At 43.5% G+C, this 15,143-nt stretch overlaps 1 protein-coding gene and 1 long non-coding RNA gene across 4 annotated transcripts; one reads left to right on the forward strand and one right to left on the reverse strand.

Moving 5' to 3' along the window:
• Positions 1–1,107: 1,107 nt before the first annotated feature.
• PSMG3 (proteasome assembly chaperone 3) lies at positions 1,108–4,713 on the reverse strand. 3 transcript variants are annotated; one of them, XM_027878240.1, is made up of 3 exons: positions 4,593–4,713; positions 3,660–3,877; positions 1,108–1,657 (listed from the first exon to the last, which is right to left on the reverse strand). In XM_027878240.1, exons 2-3 carry the CDS (start codon positions 3,873–3,875, stop codon positions 1,505–1,507), a joined length of 369 nt encoding a protein of 122 aa, XP_027734041.1. In that variant the 5' UTR covers positions 3,876–3,877; positions 4,593–4,713; the 3' UTR covers positions 1,108–1,504. The 3 variants fall into 3 exon arrangements, with proteins under 3 accessions (XP_027734041.1, XP_027734039.1, XP_027734038.1); XM_027878238.1 differs by lacking the exon at positions 4,593–4,713 and adding an exon at positions 4,457–4,475; XM_027878237.1 differs by lacking the exon at positions 4,593–4,713 and adding an exon at positions 4,273–4,394.
• Positions 3,884–12,463, forward strand: LOC114054775. The gene is made up of 3 exons (XR_003570585.1): positions 3,884–4,026; positions 7,019–7,152; positions 10,819–12,463. It is a non-coding gene; the product is annotated as an uncharacterized LOC114054775 (long non-coding RNA).
• The last annotated feature ends 2,680 nt before the right edge of the window (positions 12,464–15,143 follow it).

Here is a 15,143-nt window from a genome sequence, read left to right on the forward strand (position 1 = left end):
ACAAACAAAGAGCACCAGGATTTGGGATAGACACTGAATTTTGTGTTGGAAAAGAATCCCTACTCACAAACCAGGATTGACAATAACAAATTCCACATGCCTCTCTCAGCCTTCCTAGACAAAAAAAAAAAAAAAAAGGAGAAGTGTAGAAGAGGGAAAATTTATAGTTATGACAGATGCAAACCTTTGATTCTTGGAAACACAGTTTGGAAAATTATTTTTAGATGAAGTTCCTTGTCAAGGGCAGCCGGAAGCCTGCAGTGTTTGAGTGTATTTTTAAAAAAAGTTTCATTTCTCATAATCCCTTAAATGCTGTAAATAGCCCTTGTTTCAGAGAAGAGTCCTTTCGAAATCCATTTTCTGCTTTTCTACTTCTAGGGGATTTTTTAGCAACAGAAATGACCCAGCAGCTGGATCAACACGGGGCAGGCACAGGCTCTGTGCTGATTCTGCTGTACCAACAGCTCCTCCCTGCCCAGAATCCAAGACCTGGCCTCCGTCTGCACTGTCAGGTTCATAAGTGACAACAGAGTGTAACGGCTCACTTAAAAATTTACTACTTCTTCTTGTAGGTAAGTAGGAACAAATGTGCTTTCCAAGCAAATGGCAAAAGTTTGGCTATTAAGCTTTGCCATCGACTCATACAACTTCATCTGACACTTTTTGTCAATGACTCAGCAGAAGCACCTTTGTGTAACCCTCCTCCCAAAACCCTCTGTCCTCAAGTCTCCTGTGACAGCTGCTCATTGCAGGTGGTCCAACCTATGGATGTTCTGCCTCTCTGTGCTGATACCACGTAATCTGCTGGCAGAGATTATTTTGTCTTCTTCTCACCACTATTTTGGGTTCCTGTCTTCCACTCTGACATCAGCTTTCATGAAATTTGCAGAGCGTAATTATCTGCCTCTCTTTAAAATCAGAGTGAAAGTGGAAAATGGATTCAGACTACATCAGGAACTGACATAAGGACAAAAGCAGTCATACAGGACTCATTTCCTTAAAAACAGGCAAGAAAACCCTTCCCATTATGCAATTGTTGACTTTTTACCAAAGCTTGTATTTCAACTGAAGTGATTTTCACAGAGCAAAAAAAGAAAACAGGTAAAATTAGATTTGTCAGTGTTTCTTTTATTCCCTCTGCACTGGGTGTTCCTCCTTTGTGGTACAGAGCAGCTACAGAGCTTGGCATGTACAGCTCCTAAGGACACAAGTGCAGAGCCGAGCCCTTTCCCAAATAAATGACCCACCCAACATAATAAAAATAACACTTCTCTTGTATGTTGTGACAATTGTTTTTGTCCTGTCACTGACTATATGGACTGCAAACCTGTCCCAGTAACAAAACCCACAAATGTTCTACACAGTAGAGAAAAATTCATCAAATTCCTCAGTACGTCCAAAACCACCACAAAGACATTCCATCATTTTCATTTCTTGTCCTTTTAAATAGGTGGTGATGAGTCATGGACTCAAGATCATTTCCTTGAATCCAGATGGCACAACTTCACCACACTTGGCAACTTCGGATCACTTCCCGTAGAGCCTGTATTCCTTCCATGGTCTTGTCCTTTAAAGCCATGGCGAGAAGAACAGGTTTGTTCCCAGCTTCCTGTGACACGAACGCCACCAGGTTTTTGGCACAAACATGAACGAGGGGCTGAAAAGCAAAGGGGATAGAGATGTACACTCCTACAGATGTACACTCCTACAGATGGGAGAGCCCTCCCACACAAGTTAGGAGAGGAGGAGTCAAGGAATGATGTCAAGAACCTGTTGATCCTGGAGCATGGCATTTGCTGTGTGGTTCCAACACGGTCAGCAAAGCCAAGCCACAGGGCAGGGAACTTTAGAAACTCAACCAGCCTAAAAAGGAAGAGTTTGGACCCATGAATGACAGCCACCCAAACCGCTCTGAAGCAATTTAACTGGAGCTGCACAGGAACTGAGTTTAGCACTGTCAGGAAAACTTGGAAAGTCAGTGTGGAGAATCTTTCCTTCCATTAATCCTCCCACACAAACTATGACACCAATATCCAATTATATGAAATGCTGTGGATCCAAATGTCTTTATTTCCATCAGAGCCAGACTTGTAAAGAGGTCTGCAAGTACAACCTTTTGTTTAAAAACCTGTTCTGAGGAGGGGATGTTCCGCTGACTAACACTGGAAAAAACCCTGTTATTTTTGCAATTCCTAGAGAATTCCTGTGTAACAGGCATGTTGCCTATTTTAACAGAATAATGAAAACCAGAAATAAGTAGTGAGGCTGAAGAAGGGAAGAGATATAACCAACCTTGTAAGGCTTCCTTAACAAGAATAGACTAGAACAGCATTGACTATTTCAGTTGGAAGGGACCTACCATGGTATCTAGTCCAACTGCCTGACCCACTCAAAGCAGACCAAGTTAAAACATTATTCAGGGCATTGTCCAAATGGCTCTTAAACACTGACAGGCTCAGAGCATCGACCCCCTCAAGCCTGTTTCAGTGTCTGACCACCCTCTCAGTAAAGAAGGGCTTCCTAATGTCCAGTCTGAACCTCGTCCAGCACAGCTTTGAACCACACAGCTTGTCTAGGTTTCACTGACACCCACAGTTGTGTATCTGTCAGAAGGTTGAGTCTGACTGATTTTAACCACCAGTCTTGTTTGGAAGTGTGCACCATCCCAAAGAGGGATATTAACAGTGACAAGCAGGAAAGGAGCAAACTAGAAAGCCTTTTCTTAAAGTTTAGATCAGTTAAGTTGGTTAAAATGATTTAAAAATAGAATTTAATGAAGTAAACATAGCATTTCCCATTTCCAAATAAAACACAAAAGCAGATTGGGGGTGGAGGTGGTCAGAATTAGCAGATATCATATCAATGAAAGCAAACAAAACATCTCCCATCCAGAAAGGGAAGGTTATTACTGAAGAAAAAGAACTCCATAAGGGGAAGCTGTAGATAGAATCAGGAACTTGTGTTGCTACAGTTTTTCTAGTTAAAGCTAGCAAGTAATATTTAATAGCTTCAACGCTGATGGAAAGCCTCATGAGCATGTAGCTCTGTAACTTTCTGTTTTAATGCCTGACCAGTTGACACTTTGCGAAACACATTTTCTTCTGCTTTCTCTCCAGCCTTGTGAAATGGTTGATAAAAACTCATTTTGTTGAAGCAAAACAAATTAAACTTTATCAAGGGAAGGTGCTGGCAGGCACACTTAGGTGAGGGCAACTAAAGTCCATTATGGGGCTGGCATACAGTGATGGGGGGGTGGGGAATGGGGGTGATAAAACAGACCTGTAAAGAAAAACAAACTCACTGGAACAGAAACCCAAAAAGGTTATCAATGGCTGCACATTTGATCTTGCAATGCTTAAATCAACAGAGCTTTATCAAACCTTGCATAAACACAGAGAAGCAACCCGTATCCTGCAGGACACAAAACACCAGATCCCCAAACCACTGACGGTTAGCTAAAGTTTTATGTCAAACAGCAGACGAGCGCACATATTTTTCTGATGAACCCCCTCTTCCCTCAGAAGATATTTTAAAATTAATCTTATCACTGTTCAAACACTGCTCTAACTGCTGTGATTCATCAACTCCCTGGCAACTCGCACAGCCCCCACCTACTACATTTCCCCCTTATCCCTGCCTGCACATCCGCTCGCTCTCACCTCATCCTTGCCCAGCAGCACCTTGGTGGTGAGCGAGGGCCTGCCCACGTTGTCGCCGATGGTGTTGGGGTCCACGTAGACGATGGTGCCCATCTTGCCGTACTGGGTGACCACCACGAGGACGGAGTTGGAGAAGGCCGTGCACACCACCTCGGTGGGCACGCCGCGCACCACCTCCTCCCGCTGCTTGGACGTCACGATGGGACCCGCTTCCATCGCTGCCGGGAGAGAACGGGGCGGCGAGAACAGCAAAACAACGTTAGGTTACAAACGTGGTCTCTACCGGGCTGTAAAAAAGCCCAAATCTTTCCTCGTCATTTGAAACACCCTGGGTTAAGTTAGTTTCAGGGCACAGGAGCATCCGGAGGTGGGTGTCAGTGCGGGACAGCGCACATCTGGTTAGGGGGGGGACATTTGGCAACCTCGCGATGACATCACTCCCCCGGCATGGCCAAGCTGCCACTGACAGGCTCAGCGTTAACAATGCACCAAGGAGGGGAACCCGAGCCCCGCTTTCCACCCCGGGTCCCGCAGGACCAGGCTTGTCCTGAGGGAGGCAGAGACACCGCCACCATCACCCCTCCCGCCAGGCCACGGCCCCCGCCGCCCCTACCCGTGCCGCCGTTCTCCGCCCAGGCCCGCCCCGCCGCGGCGGAAGCGGAGCCTTTCCTTTCCCTTCCCTTCCTTTCCCTCCTCCCTCTCTCCCTCCCTCAGCCGGCGCGGGGCGATGGCGCAGGGCGCCCGCTGCCCTCACGGCCCGTCCCCTCCCCTCCCCTCAGCGCCGCCGCCGCCATTACCCGCCGCGCTCGCGCGCGGGAAGGCGCCATCTCCAGCCCCCCTCACGGTCTCCTCATGGCCGTAGTCTCTCACCGGCCCTGGGCTGAGCTCCTGGCCCCGGAGAGGAACCCCTTCGCCTGACGCCGTCTCCTCCACCGTTTTCTCCCCTTTCCACACCGCTTCCCAGCGCGGGTGGGGCAGTCCCGGGGCAGGACCCCGCAGCGCCGTGAGGGAGTGGCGTGTCCTCCTCCTCAGGCCCGTGAGGGGACAGGTGACCCTGATGGCCGCACTTTAATCTTCCCAGCGTGCTTTCCTATCTAAGTAAAAGTGGCTTGTAAAGCAGGCTGATAGAAGAAGAGGGAGAATGACTTTTTACATGGGAAGACAGGGATAGGACAAAGGGGAATGTTTTTAAACTAAAAGAGGAGAAATTTGGATTAGATATTAGGGAGAACTTCACTATGAGGGTGGTGAGGCCCTGGCACAGGTTGCCCAGAGAGGCTGTCGATTCCCTGCCCCTGGAAGTGTCCAAGGCCAAGTTGGACGGGTTTTGAGCAACCTGGGATAGTGGAAGGTGTTCCTGCCCATGGCACGGGGTTGGAATGAGATGAGCTTTAAAGTCCCTTCTAACTCAAACTGTTCTGTGATCCTATAAAAATAAGGCTGCTTTTAGGCTATGGGAGTGACCTTGCCCTTAGCTGAGTGAATGATGGCAGCTGCTTGATGGAGCTGTTCTGGGGGATAAAATAAGGGCACCTGTGGGAAGAGAGCTAAAACAAAAGTGATTGTCCCAGGTGCAGACATCAGTTTCTGTTAATTACACACAATTGATCCAGTGCTAACTTTTCTCGAAATACTAGAACTCATGAATAATAATTTTGTATTCTAATTTATACAAAGCCCTGAAATTTGGGATTTCTCGGAGGTTTGCAACTTTCCAGACTCTTGCATTTGCTGCATCTAAAGTATGCTCAAAGCCTTCATTTCTATGTTTTAGATCTCCTTTACTGGCATTCCCACCACACACTAAATATCCCTACTGTGGCTGCAGCAATAGCTGCTTGGGTTGTAGGTTATCAGTTCAGGTAACATATCTTAAGGACCTCATGAATATTCCTTTTGTTTTGCATTAAAAGTTTTACCAAAACTTGACTACAGGAAGAGCACATAGACTTTGTGATGAGAATCCTGGAAGGCACCATTAGAGAGCAGCAGAGGTCCATGGAAAAGCTTTTAATTCAGCAGGTTATTTTTGTGGTTAATTCAAACAGAGACTCGATACCTTTTCGGTACTCTTTGCAGTCTGGCAAATAGTCTGTTTTCCAGCACTGCAAATAAACACCATTCCTCTTTCTTGCTTACCACAATCACTCGAGGCTTTGCCTGTTTGACAGAGATAATAGCAGCTATTGTCAGTAAAACCTCCTGACTCATAAAGAAGTTTATTCCTGCTCTGCCTTCTCCAGAGAGTAACTTTACTTCAGGAAACACAAAGGATCCAGTTCTTCCTGCCATCCTCGCCAGACTCCGTTTTATTTTTTACATGACAGGAGGACAAAGAGAATCCATCCACTGTAGTTCAGATTTACGGGGATTCACCATTCTTTGCTGTTTTGCATTAGTTTGGGATGAAAAAGTTGTCTTCAACAGTTTCTATGAGTTGGATGTCTCATTTTGGCATGTAGCTGAGGTGGGATATAGCAAACTGAAATAACTAAGCACTGAATCTTCGTCATTGAAAGTAAATACATTAAAAAAAATGAACTAAAGAGAAGACTCCTATTGTCTGTGTGACTGATATTGGGGATGGAGATTTGAGAATACACACTGTGGCAGGTAATGGGACCTTTCCTGAGGGTTCTCTCTGCCTGCCATCTGCTTCCCAGCATTTTGTGGCTGAGAAAGACCTGTATCCTGGTTTCTACAGCACTATTCCTCTAAAGATCCCTAATCACATTGCAAACATTATTACACTTAGCTTCATAAGCTGTCTTTTGACATAACACATTATTATTATACCCCGTTTTACAGTTCAGGGAAAATAAAGAATTGAAACAGACCGCAGTTCAGAGCCATCAAATCCTCAGCTGGAGGTTATGCAGAATTTCAGGATCCCTTCTTCCATTCCCATGCACTCACTGTTGAAGAAACATAAGTTGTGCATGTCACTATCTCAGTTATGAGACAAAATCAATGACTGTGCAACCCCATACATTGGCAAGAAAAACTACTCATAATGTTGCAGTTTCATACCTTTATTATTATCTATTTGAGCAGTTTTGTATTACTCTTCTTTTTAAACTGCTTCAGTGCCTCTGTGTGTGTAAACTGGAATGAGGCTGCTTTTATATTATCTTTGCATTTATCTGAACTTATTTTATAAGAACAAGTGCATTAGATCCTCAGAGCATCAGAAATGTTTCCCACTTCTCTCAAAAACTAGACACACAGTGTTTCAGGACATCCATTAATAATCCCTGCTCTGGGGAGAGCCTCACTATCAAAGTGCTGGGTTGGTTTATTAGTTTACAGGTTATTACTTCTCTAGTTTAGATTTCTCTCTTGTATCTTTTATGATGCAGAATATAGACTGTGAGCTGGAACCTCGGGTGCAGCTGGGCCCTGGGCTGCGCAGCCAAGGAGAGAGGAAAGGAATTAGTTTGCTCCCTGATGCAGGAGCTGCCTGGGAATTATTCTGACCCTTGTTATAAATCAGGTACGTGAGGCAGAGCTGCCTGTGAGTACATTCCTCAGGCCAGACAATATCAACGTGCTCCTGTTCCCCTTATTGCTGTCACAGCAAGGTTGGGGGTGTGGGTGGTATGGAGTTGTGTGAACACTCTCTCCATGGAGCTGTTTTGTCAAAGGATGGCAGAAATCCACACCCTGGATTTCTCCTTTCAAGCCATCCTCACTGCATTTTGATAGAATCTGACAGAGGTGGTTTTCAGAAAATACTACTGGATTGAGGCCTTGGGGCAGGCAGGGAGAGGAGCACACTGGGGGCTTTTCTCAGAGACCATCCTTAGCCCCAACAACCATGTCTCCCTGCCTGGCAAAAATGGAACATCATGTGTGCAGGGAAGCCTGAAGTTAGAATGTGAGCAGAGGAGTTCAGATGTGCCCAGGATTAGCTGGTACCTGAACAGCATTCTCAGGGTTAAAGCTCTGAGGCTCTCAGTTGGTGCTCACATTTTGAAGGGAGGTGAGGGGATTCCGGCTCTTTTGTGCATTGGGCCCTTTTCTGTGCCCCCTGGGATAACAAGAGTATCAATTCTTATTCTGAGAGACAAGTCTAAGGGTTTGTCTTGTTTTGAAGTTGTCTACACAGCTCTTACTGTATGGGACTTCTCTTATTTCATTGATTGTGTGAGTAAGGGGAAGTCTCAGCCAATCCATTAGGCATTGCAGAATGGCTCCAAGCTATTTTGTTCTTGATTAAACCTTTTTTTTTTTTTTTTTTCCCCAGTTGTAGAATTCAGTCAGCAAAACAACAGTCTTTTAATAAAAAAACCCACACATAACACTTAAATCCAAATTGTTCCCTTTCTGTGTGAGCTGCACTCAGCTGCCCATCTGAAATAGAAATGCTGGATGTCTTTACATGCCTGAGACTGTCGGGTCATGCTGTTGTTTTCATTTCTTGCACTTGCAGCTTAGTAAGGAAACAATATGGGAATGTTCATTAATATTTGTGTCAATAGTAACTGCCCACACATGAGCACTAGCAGATTTTCCTGCGAAAGCTCAGTGTACTGGGTAGGATTTAAAAACATGGCAGTAAGCCAGCACGCTCTGGCTGGGCCTGGAAACATCTAGGTAGCAATGTGACTGGAGCTCTGGAAGTTTTTTTTAGTCAGATTTAGCGACCTATAAATAGAGGAGTACTCTAGCCCTTGTAGGACTTTGTTATGCTGTGTCATTGGTGTTTTCTGAGCTGCTGTGCAGGCTGGGGAAGGAGGATTACAGATCCGTGGGGCGGGGAGGAGAAAGGAGAAAGGAGCAACCTTGGTGCTAGGGGAGAGTTTTGGGAGGGGGCTGCTACTGAGGTTGTGGAGCCTGGCAAGATGAGGCAAGTCACACCTGCAGAAGGACATTGCTGAAAGCAGTTTCTTGGGTGCAGTAGTTTTCATGTATTCAGTACTTTTAAAATCAGCACATCCTACATTTCTTTGCAAAAATTATCCAGAAATTACTTTCAAGAACGACTGAAATTAAAATGACATTCTGGAAATGTGTGAAATCCATCTCCAGCATCACTCCAGACTACCTAAGAGAGCTAAAAGAGCTCCAGCTACCTAAAAGAGTCAGGATTACATCATGCAGGCAACCTGGTGCTGTCTAATGATAATTTTATCTCCGGTATTTATCATGAGATAACAGCTGGCTGTACTGGGCACTGTAGGCAGGGGGTACGGAACAGACAGAGTCATCATGAGGCAAGATTGAGTTTGAGTACTGTTTACATAATTTTCATTTGTCAAGTAACAGCCCTACATAGATCATGACCATGACAGCGCCTGTGGATGGTATCATCCATCAGCAGATCTACCCTGCAAACAGCAGAAGCTTTGTACTGCTGCAGTGGCTGAAGGAATTATTTCCATGGATCAGTAAAGACAGCAGTAATTACCATAAAGCTCGCTATAGTTTATGTAGGAGTTTTTTAGGTGCTCGTGGGGGTCTGTCAGATGAAAGACAACATGCAAATGAAGTGGATTGTAAAAATAATTGTGGCATAGCTTCGAAGAACAAAACTCGTACCCCTCTGTTCCCAAGAAGGGCGAAAGCACAGCAAATAACACCATGGCTCTTGCAGAGGCAACAAGAGAATGTCAGAGTATTAGTATGATACTAATAGTATAGTCAGTTCTATAAATCACTTAATTGTGACAGCAAATTAAATAGTGTTGTTGTCTAGAATTCACCCATAGTTAGAATGATATATCTTGATGAGACAAATGCCTTCTGCACTGCCAGTAATAAATTAGCTCCTCTTTCAAGTGAGAAAACAATTAAAAACTTGGTTTAAAAGGGCATATTTTCTCTGTGGCCACTGATCCTTCAAACTCTGGAAATAATAAAGTGGTTCTAATAGTTGTTCATTGTTACACAGTTGAAAGAGGAAAAATCCACTGCCTCATTATGTTCAAGACAGTTATGAAATTGCATTGGGAATATTTGAAAATGTAAGAGGCATCTAACCAAATGGTTTCAACTTTGACAATGTGTCATCATTTGCAGTTCATAATGCTGCTGTTAACTTTGGGAGATATCAGTCAGTGCACACAGTGGAAAATGAGAATAAATATTTACCTTGCATTTATATACTGCATAAATAATAGCAAAGTACACAGTAGACAGGTCATGATTCCATTTCAAGGGTTGTGTAACAAAAGTTTCAGAATTACAGGAGGTATTCATTTTGCAAAACTTAAATATGTGGAAGCATTGAGGCATTTCCCAACAAAGTGGACAACTCTGTGCCTTGCCAATGAAAAAACACCAAAATGATTCCTGGAATTGCTCTTGAATATTAGATGGAGATTGGCTCTATCTGATTTTTAAGTTCTTTATAGATGTTGAAGATGGAGACGGTGGAAATACCTGGGGTCTTAATGCTTCCTCTTTCGTGGTACATTAAATTTGTTTGCTACCTAGTCAAAATGAACATCCTATCTGGTGCTGAAGTTTAGCACATAAAACTACAGTTATGCTGTAGATCACAATACAGAATCCAAGCCAGACCTGCATAAAGACATTCCATAGCAAGGCAAAAGAATGCAGGCAGGTGCTCTTCAGTGGGCTGTAGAGACTCTCAGATTTCTGTCTTCACCTGCATATACTAACTAGACTCACTGAAAAAGTGTGAGATTCTAGGAAACTGGGAGCTGTATTGAAGGACTTACTTGTGATAGAAGATTGGAAATACATGTATGAGGAATTTTGTGATTGGAAAGGTTTTGTGAGGCATGTGCATATACCGCAGGAACTTATATTTAGAAAAGTTTCAAATCCTGGTTATCTCCATTTCAGAAAACTTATAGAGTTTACTACATCCCCTCCTGTGTCTAGAGATTAATCAAATAAATAGTTTCTATTGGAAGCAGGTTTATCATTTCAAAACCCTGCAAAATGTTGAGTCTGTTAAAGTTGAAATTTAAAGTTAATTTTAGCTGACCACATAAATCCTTTTATGAATCAACATAGAAAGAAACAAGTGCTGAAATTCTTTGTTAGTGCCATCCTAAGTAATGAACTGAAGTTTGTGATAATTGAATTGTGTTTTTGATGGACAGTACAAATGTACTCTTAGGAGAAAAATACAATTATATACTGGAGAAAATGGCATTAAAATGAAGCATTGTCCCTTATTTCATAGGTGCTTATCTTCTGTTTCTGCACAAGAAACATGAAAATCAAGAAAAGCAGATGTGCTATCAACCTTTAAGTTTCATCCTGGAAATGAGGTTGGAATATTCCGTAAGGAAATCAGTGTCATTTTCCTACTCTCTTCTGTCTCTCTAAGAAATGCTCTGCCAAAGTCCTCCTCTGCTCTGCACTGGCGATTCCTCTTCTGTTTCTTTAGGTGACTCCAAGCTGAGTTCATGTTTTTTCTCTCAACTTCATGCAAGCCTCCTTTTCTAACCCTTCCAAGAGCATTTTAGAACCAGTTTGCCCTGAAACCCTGAAATCAGAGAGCACTGAGGGATTAGGTTTAAACTTGTTAAACTGAATTAACACTCCTGCCACATGATTCTGGCCTGTGCCAGTCCTTTTAATCTTGTTCAGAGTTTAGGATAATTTGTTTAGTAGGGCTGATCAGCTGGAGGTTAATTCAATTGGACTCTGGTTATTTATTCATGCCCGGATTTGCAAAGTGTCACAGCAGATACACGAGGTCTCTGTTACAGTTATGAGATGGCTTCATTAGTGTGACGGAGAGTCCATCTGGGTGGCTTCCTTTCCTCAGTGCAATAACTGGCTGTCAGGGCTCTCTCCAGTGGAAAAAACTCCTTATGTAACATCTCCCTTTCATTTGTGTCACAAGTGTATTGATTACAACTTAAATGCACTTCTCTGTTCCGATTGCTGGGATTGCCAATAAACACTCTAAAGGATCTCAGTAGAATTCCAGCTCTACATTTTCCATTGATACCAGAACTTAAAAGTAGAAATGTGTTGTAAAAGCCATTCATTATTAATAATGTGCTTTCATGCAGCATTTTGGTCCTTCTCACTTTTCTCACAAGTGAGGTGCTTCCAGTGCTGGGTTGGAAACATGGTCAATCTTTTACACTGTCCAGAATTAACTATCCAAAAATGGAAGACGAAGAAGAGGGAGAAAATTGCATCCTCCTGAAACCTCTGGAGGAATTTAGGTTGGCAGAACTCTGTTACTCAAACTGGAATGTGGCCAGGACACCAGGATTAATGTTAGCACAAAATGCCATTTGATTGCAAGTGTTCAGATAACCTTGGGTGAAAGTCTTATCTGAAAAGAGGCTCTTCTAACAGAAAAGGGCTCCCTGATGTTGGCTGGGACTTTGGTTCAGGGTTGACTCAGAGAATTTTTGCTCTTTGCTTCAGCAGTTTTTGAATGGGACAGCTCTTGAATGGTAACAGATCTCCCCTTCACAACCTGCAGCACAGCAGATAATTTCCCAGGAAGAATTCCATGCCATAGACTGATGTCTCTTTTTAGAGATGTTTCCTGATATATCATGCAAACATTACAAATAGAAACCTGAAGGGAGGCTTGCTGGGGAAAGGTCTTAAAAATTTGAAGGAAGGAAAAATGTTCAATGTCGAGAAGACACTGGGACAAGCTGAGCTTCTGCATCTGCATAAATGTGAAGTGGCTATTTATGTCATGGAGTTACTCCTGAGCAAGTGAGATTGTAATTTGCCTCATTCTTGTTTTATTCTCCTCTCTCAGTGTTTCTACTATAGTCCTCTAATACATGTTATGACTTGGGTTGGCAAAACCAGGGGGGTGCACAGCTAAAGCTTTGATGATTAAGAGCATTGTTTTTTTCAATTAAATTGTAAATCTGTGCTGAGGACCAACCATTAGCTTCCAGGGAGTGAGAAATGTTCCCACATGCTTGGCCTTCTTCAGAAAATCCTGTCACAGTTAAACACCTTGGAATATCGTTTCCAACAGAACAGTGTTCCCAAAACCAGCTGGGACCAGCCTTACAACTCAGCATTCTTTGCAGAAGTTTATTTGCTGTTGACTTGAAGGCATGTTAAAACTTTGGAGAGGAGTTTCTACTTATCTACATAACAATGCAAGATGAGTCCTGCAGCATCAGCTCCCACAGACAAGCTGGGGACAGCAGGACTAGAGAAAAATGTGTCAGTACCCATTTTTGCCATCAGAATGAGCTGCTGTGGGATTTGATGTTTCTTGCACTGGTCCTGGGTCCTACATGTCTGCATGGGGAAAAGGAAAGCATCCAGGGAGAGGTTTGAGGCAGCCTGCCATAAATTATGAAGGAGGCTGTACCTGCAAAAATCCAGTGTGTGTTCCCAAGAGACTTGATCCCTGTCTGAAGGAGAAAGAGCAGTGTGCAAGCTCCATCTCTGTGGATGTTCTCTCGGTACTACAGCTCCTTCTTTGCAATAAAGCAGGTGCTTCATGCAATGGGAACAACTCTTACAGGGCTGTGTGTCAGCTGCACGTGTGGATAAGCTGTATGTGACCGTGGCACTTTAAGTTTTGAGGGCAAAACCCATCACTGTTTGTCTGAATGTGACCTAAACTGTTTTATAAGGGAAGCTATTTTCCATTCTGAAGGAAGCTGAAGCTTTCTATGGGAAGACACCAATTGTCGCATTTCCTCCAGCCCAGTCTTCCCATTTCTTTCCTGCAGCAGCTTAGACTTGTATATGAGCCAAGATATGATTCCCCTAAGCATTTACATAATTTAATATTCCTTTTTCTTGTCTTCTTTATTTTTCATTTATAGGTTAACCAGCATCTGAGATGCTCAATGCTTTCCCTAACTTTGCTTTGACCAGTTAAACTTTTAAACTAAATATATTTATTCTCCCCTCCTTCTGTTTGAAGGTTACTATATAATTCTGTATTTAAAAAAACCCTAGTAAATGGAGAAGTAATCATGGATGCATTTTGCTGAGGAGAGATAGATGACCTGACATAAAGGATTGAGCATACTATTACACAATATCTCTGCATCTGACAAAATAGGCCAAAGTCGTTCTTTATGTGGCTCCACCAGGAATGAACAAGACCCGGGGTCTGTAAGGAAGACCACGTGCTGACTTTTTGTTTCACTGAGTGCCTGTAACATTGAATATGCTCTTGATATGCAGGAGCAGGCTGAAATCTGCAATCAGCTCCACGAGTGTAACCAAATCTGAGTCAGGAGAAGTGGCACCTGCATGATGAAGAAGGGCATTCATTATGCTCTGTTCAGGTCTGTACCAGCCTACTCCTGTGGACAGAGTTCAGGACGTTCTATCTCGGGTTGAGGGGCCACACAATCATGCTCCAACTGTCGTTTCCTAGATATATTTCTCCTACATGCTGGACATCTCAATGCTACGCTGAGAAGTGCATAAGCACACACCATCCTATCTAGATACCTGCTCTGTACATGCTCAGCAGCCAACAGATGCACGTTCGATTTACGAATATGAGTGAGGTGAAGCGTGTCCTGCGACCTTCACATTGGGCTCACTTTCCTTCTGATAAATCACCGCTGTCCTGAGGACATCTGTGTCAGTTCTGACCAATCCCCCCATAACTGAAGGCAAACGTGGTGCAGCTGTGAAGGGTCTGTGGAGCTGTGCATCTCACACATGTGCTCCCCATGGCCAACATTAATAAAAAGGCTTTGTACAAAAGATAGAAGTATCAAAGACAGCACGTGAAGAGAGAAGAGGAGACCGATGCACATTGCCACTGTCTTAAAAGGAAGTATAAGAGGAGAAAATTCCTGGGTGATCTCTTCGTGCTATCACCAGGAATGGTCCTGTTGGGAATGATGCAATGAATTGAGAAAAATGTTGTTAAAGCAATTTTTGTTGGAAATGTTATTTCGACACATCAGGCCATATTGTTTTGATCACTCCCTTTTCAAAAGTAACTTGTAGGTTACAGTGTTCTTCTTTGATGATTTTTCAAACGAAGTTGCAGTCATTTCACTTTTTGTCAATTTTTCATCCACATTTTTTATGTTACACGGGAAAAGTGAGCAAAAGAAAATATTTGATTGACCCAAACTACCCCTGGGATATGCTGTTTTTGTGAAAACCTTCAAAATACTGCTTCCTTTTTCGCTGTTTGGGTGGAAATCCTAAGACATCTCATCTTTCGGAAAAAGGAGAATGCACTCTAATGAGGGCATCTGGTACTGAGGCCAAAGCACTAAACCAGGAGTGGTACTGAATCACCTTGTTTTAAATCTGATTGCAGATGGGTTTTGTCCTTATCTACACAGTGGCCCCACATTTCAGTTGTACCACTATGTGAGCACCATCCCTGGGGGAAGCCTGGCAGGCAGGTTTTTGGGACCACGTGCTGAAAACTTTACACTCTCTGAAACACAACCCAAGGCTCCTTGGCAGGGATCACTGAAGGGATTAGCCCTCAGGGAGGGCACTCGAGTGCCCTTGACAGGTGAGTTAAATGGAGAAAGCAGCACATCTTGAAGGGGAGCCAGAAGAAAAAGCAGC

Source organism: Empidonax traillii, unplaced genomic scaffold (assembly GCF_003031625.1).
Source record: "Empidonax traillii isolate 1590-97213 ecotype Southwest subspecies unplaced genomic scaffold, ASM303162v1 scaffold39:size2480183, whole genome shotgun sequence".
Classification (NCBI taxonomy): Eukaryota; Metazoa; Chordata; class Aves; order Passeriformes; family Tyrannidae; genus Empidonax; species Empidonax traillii.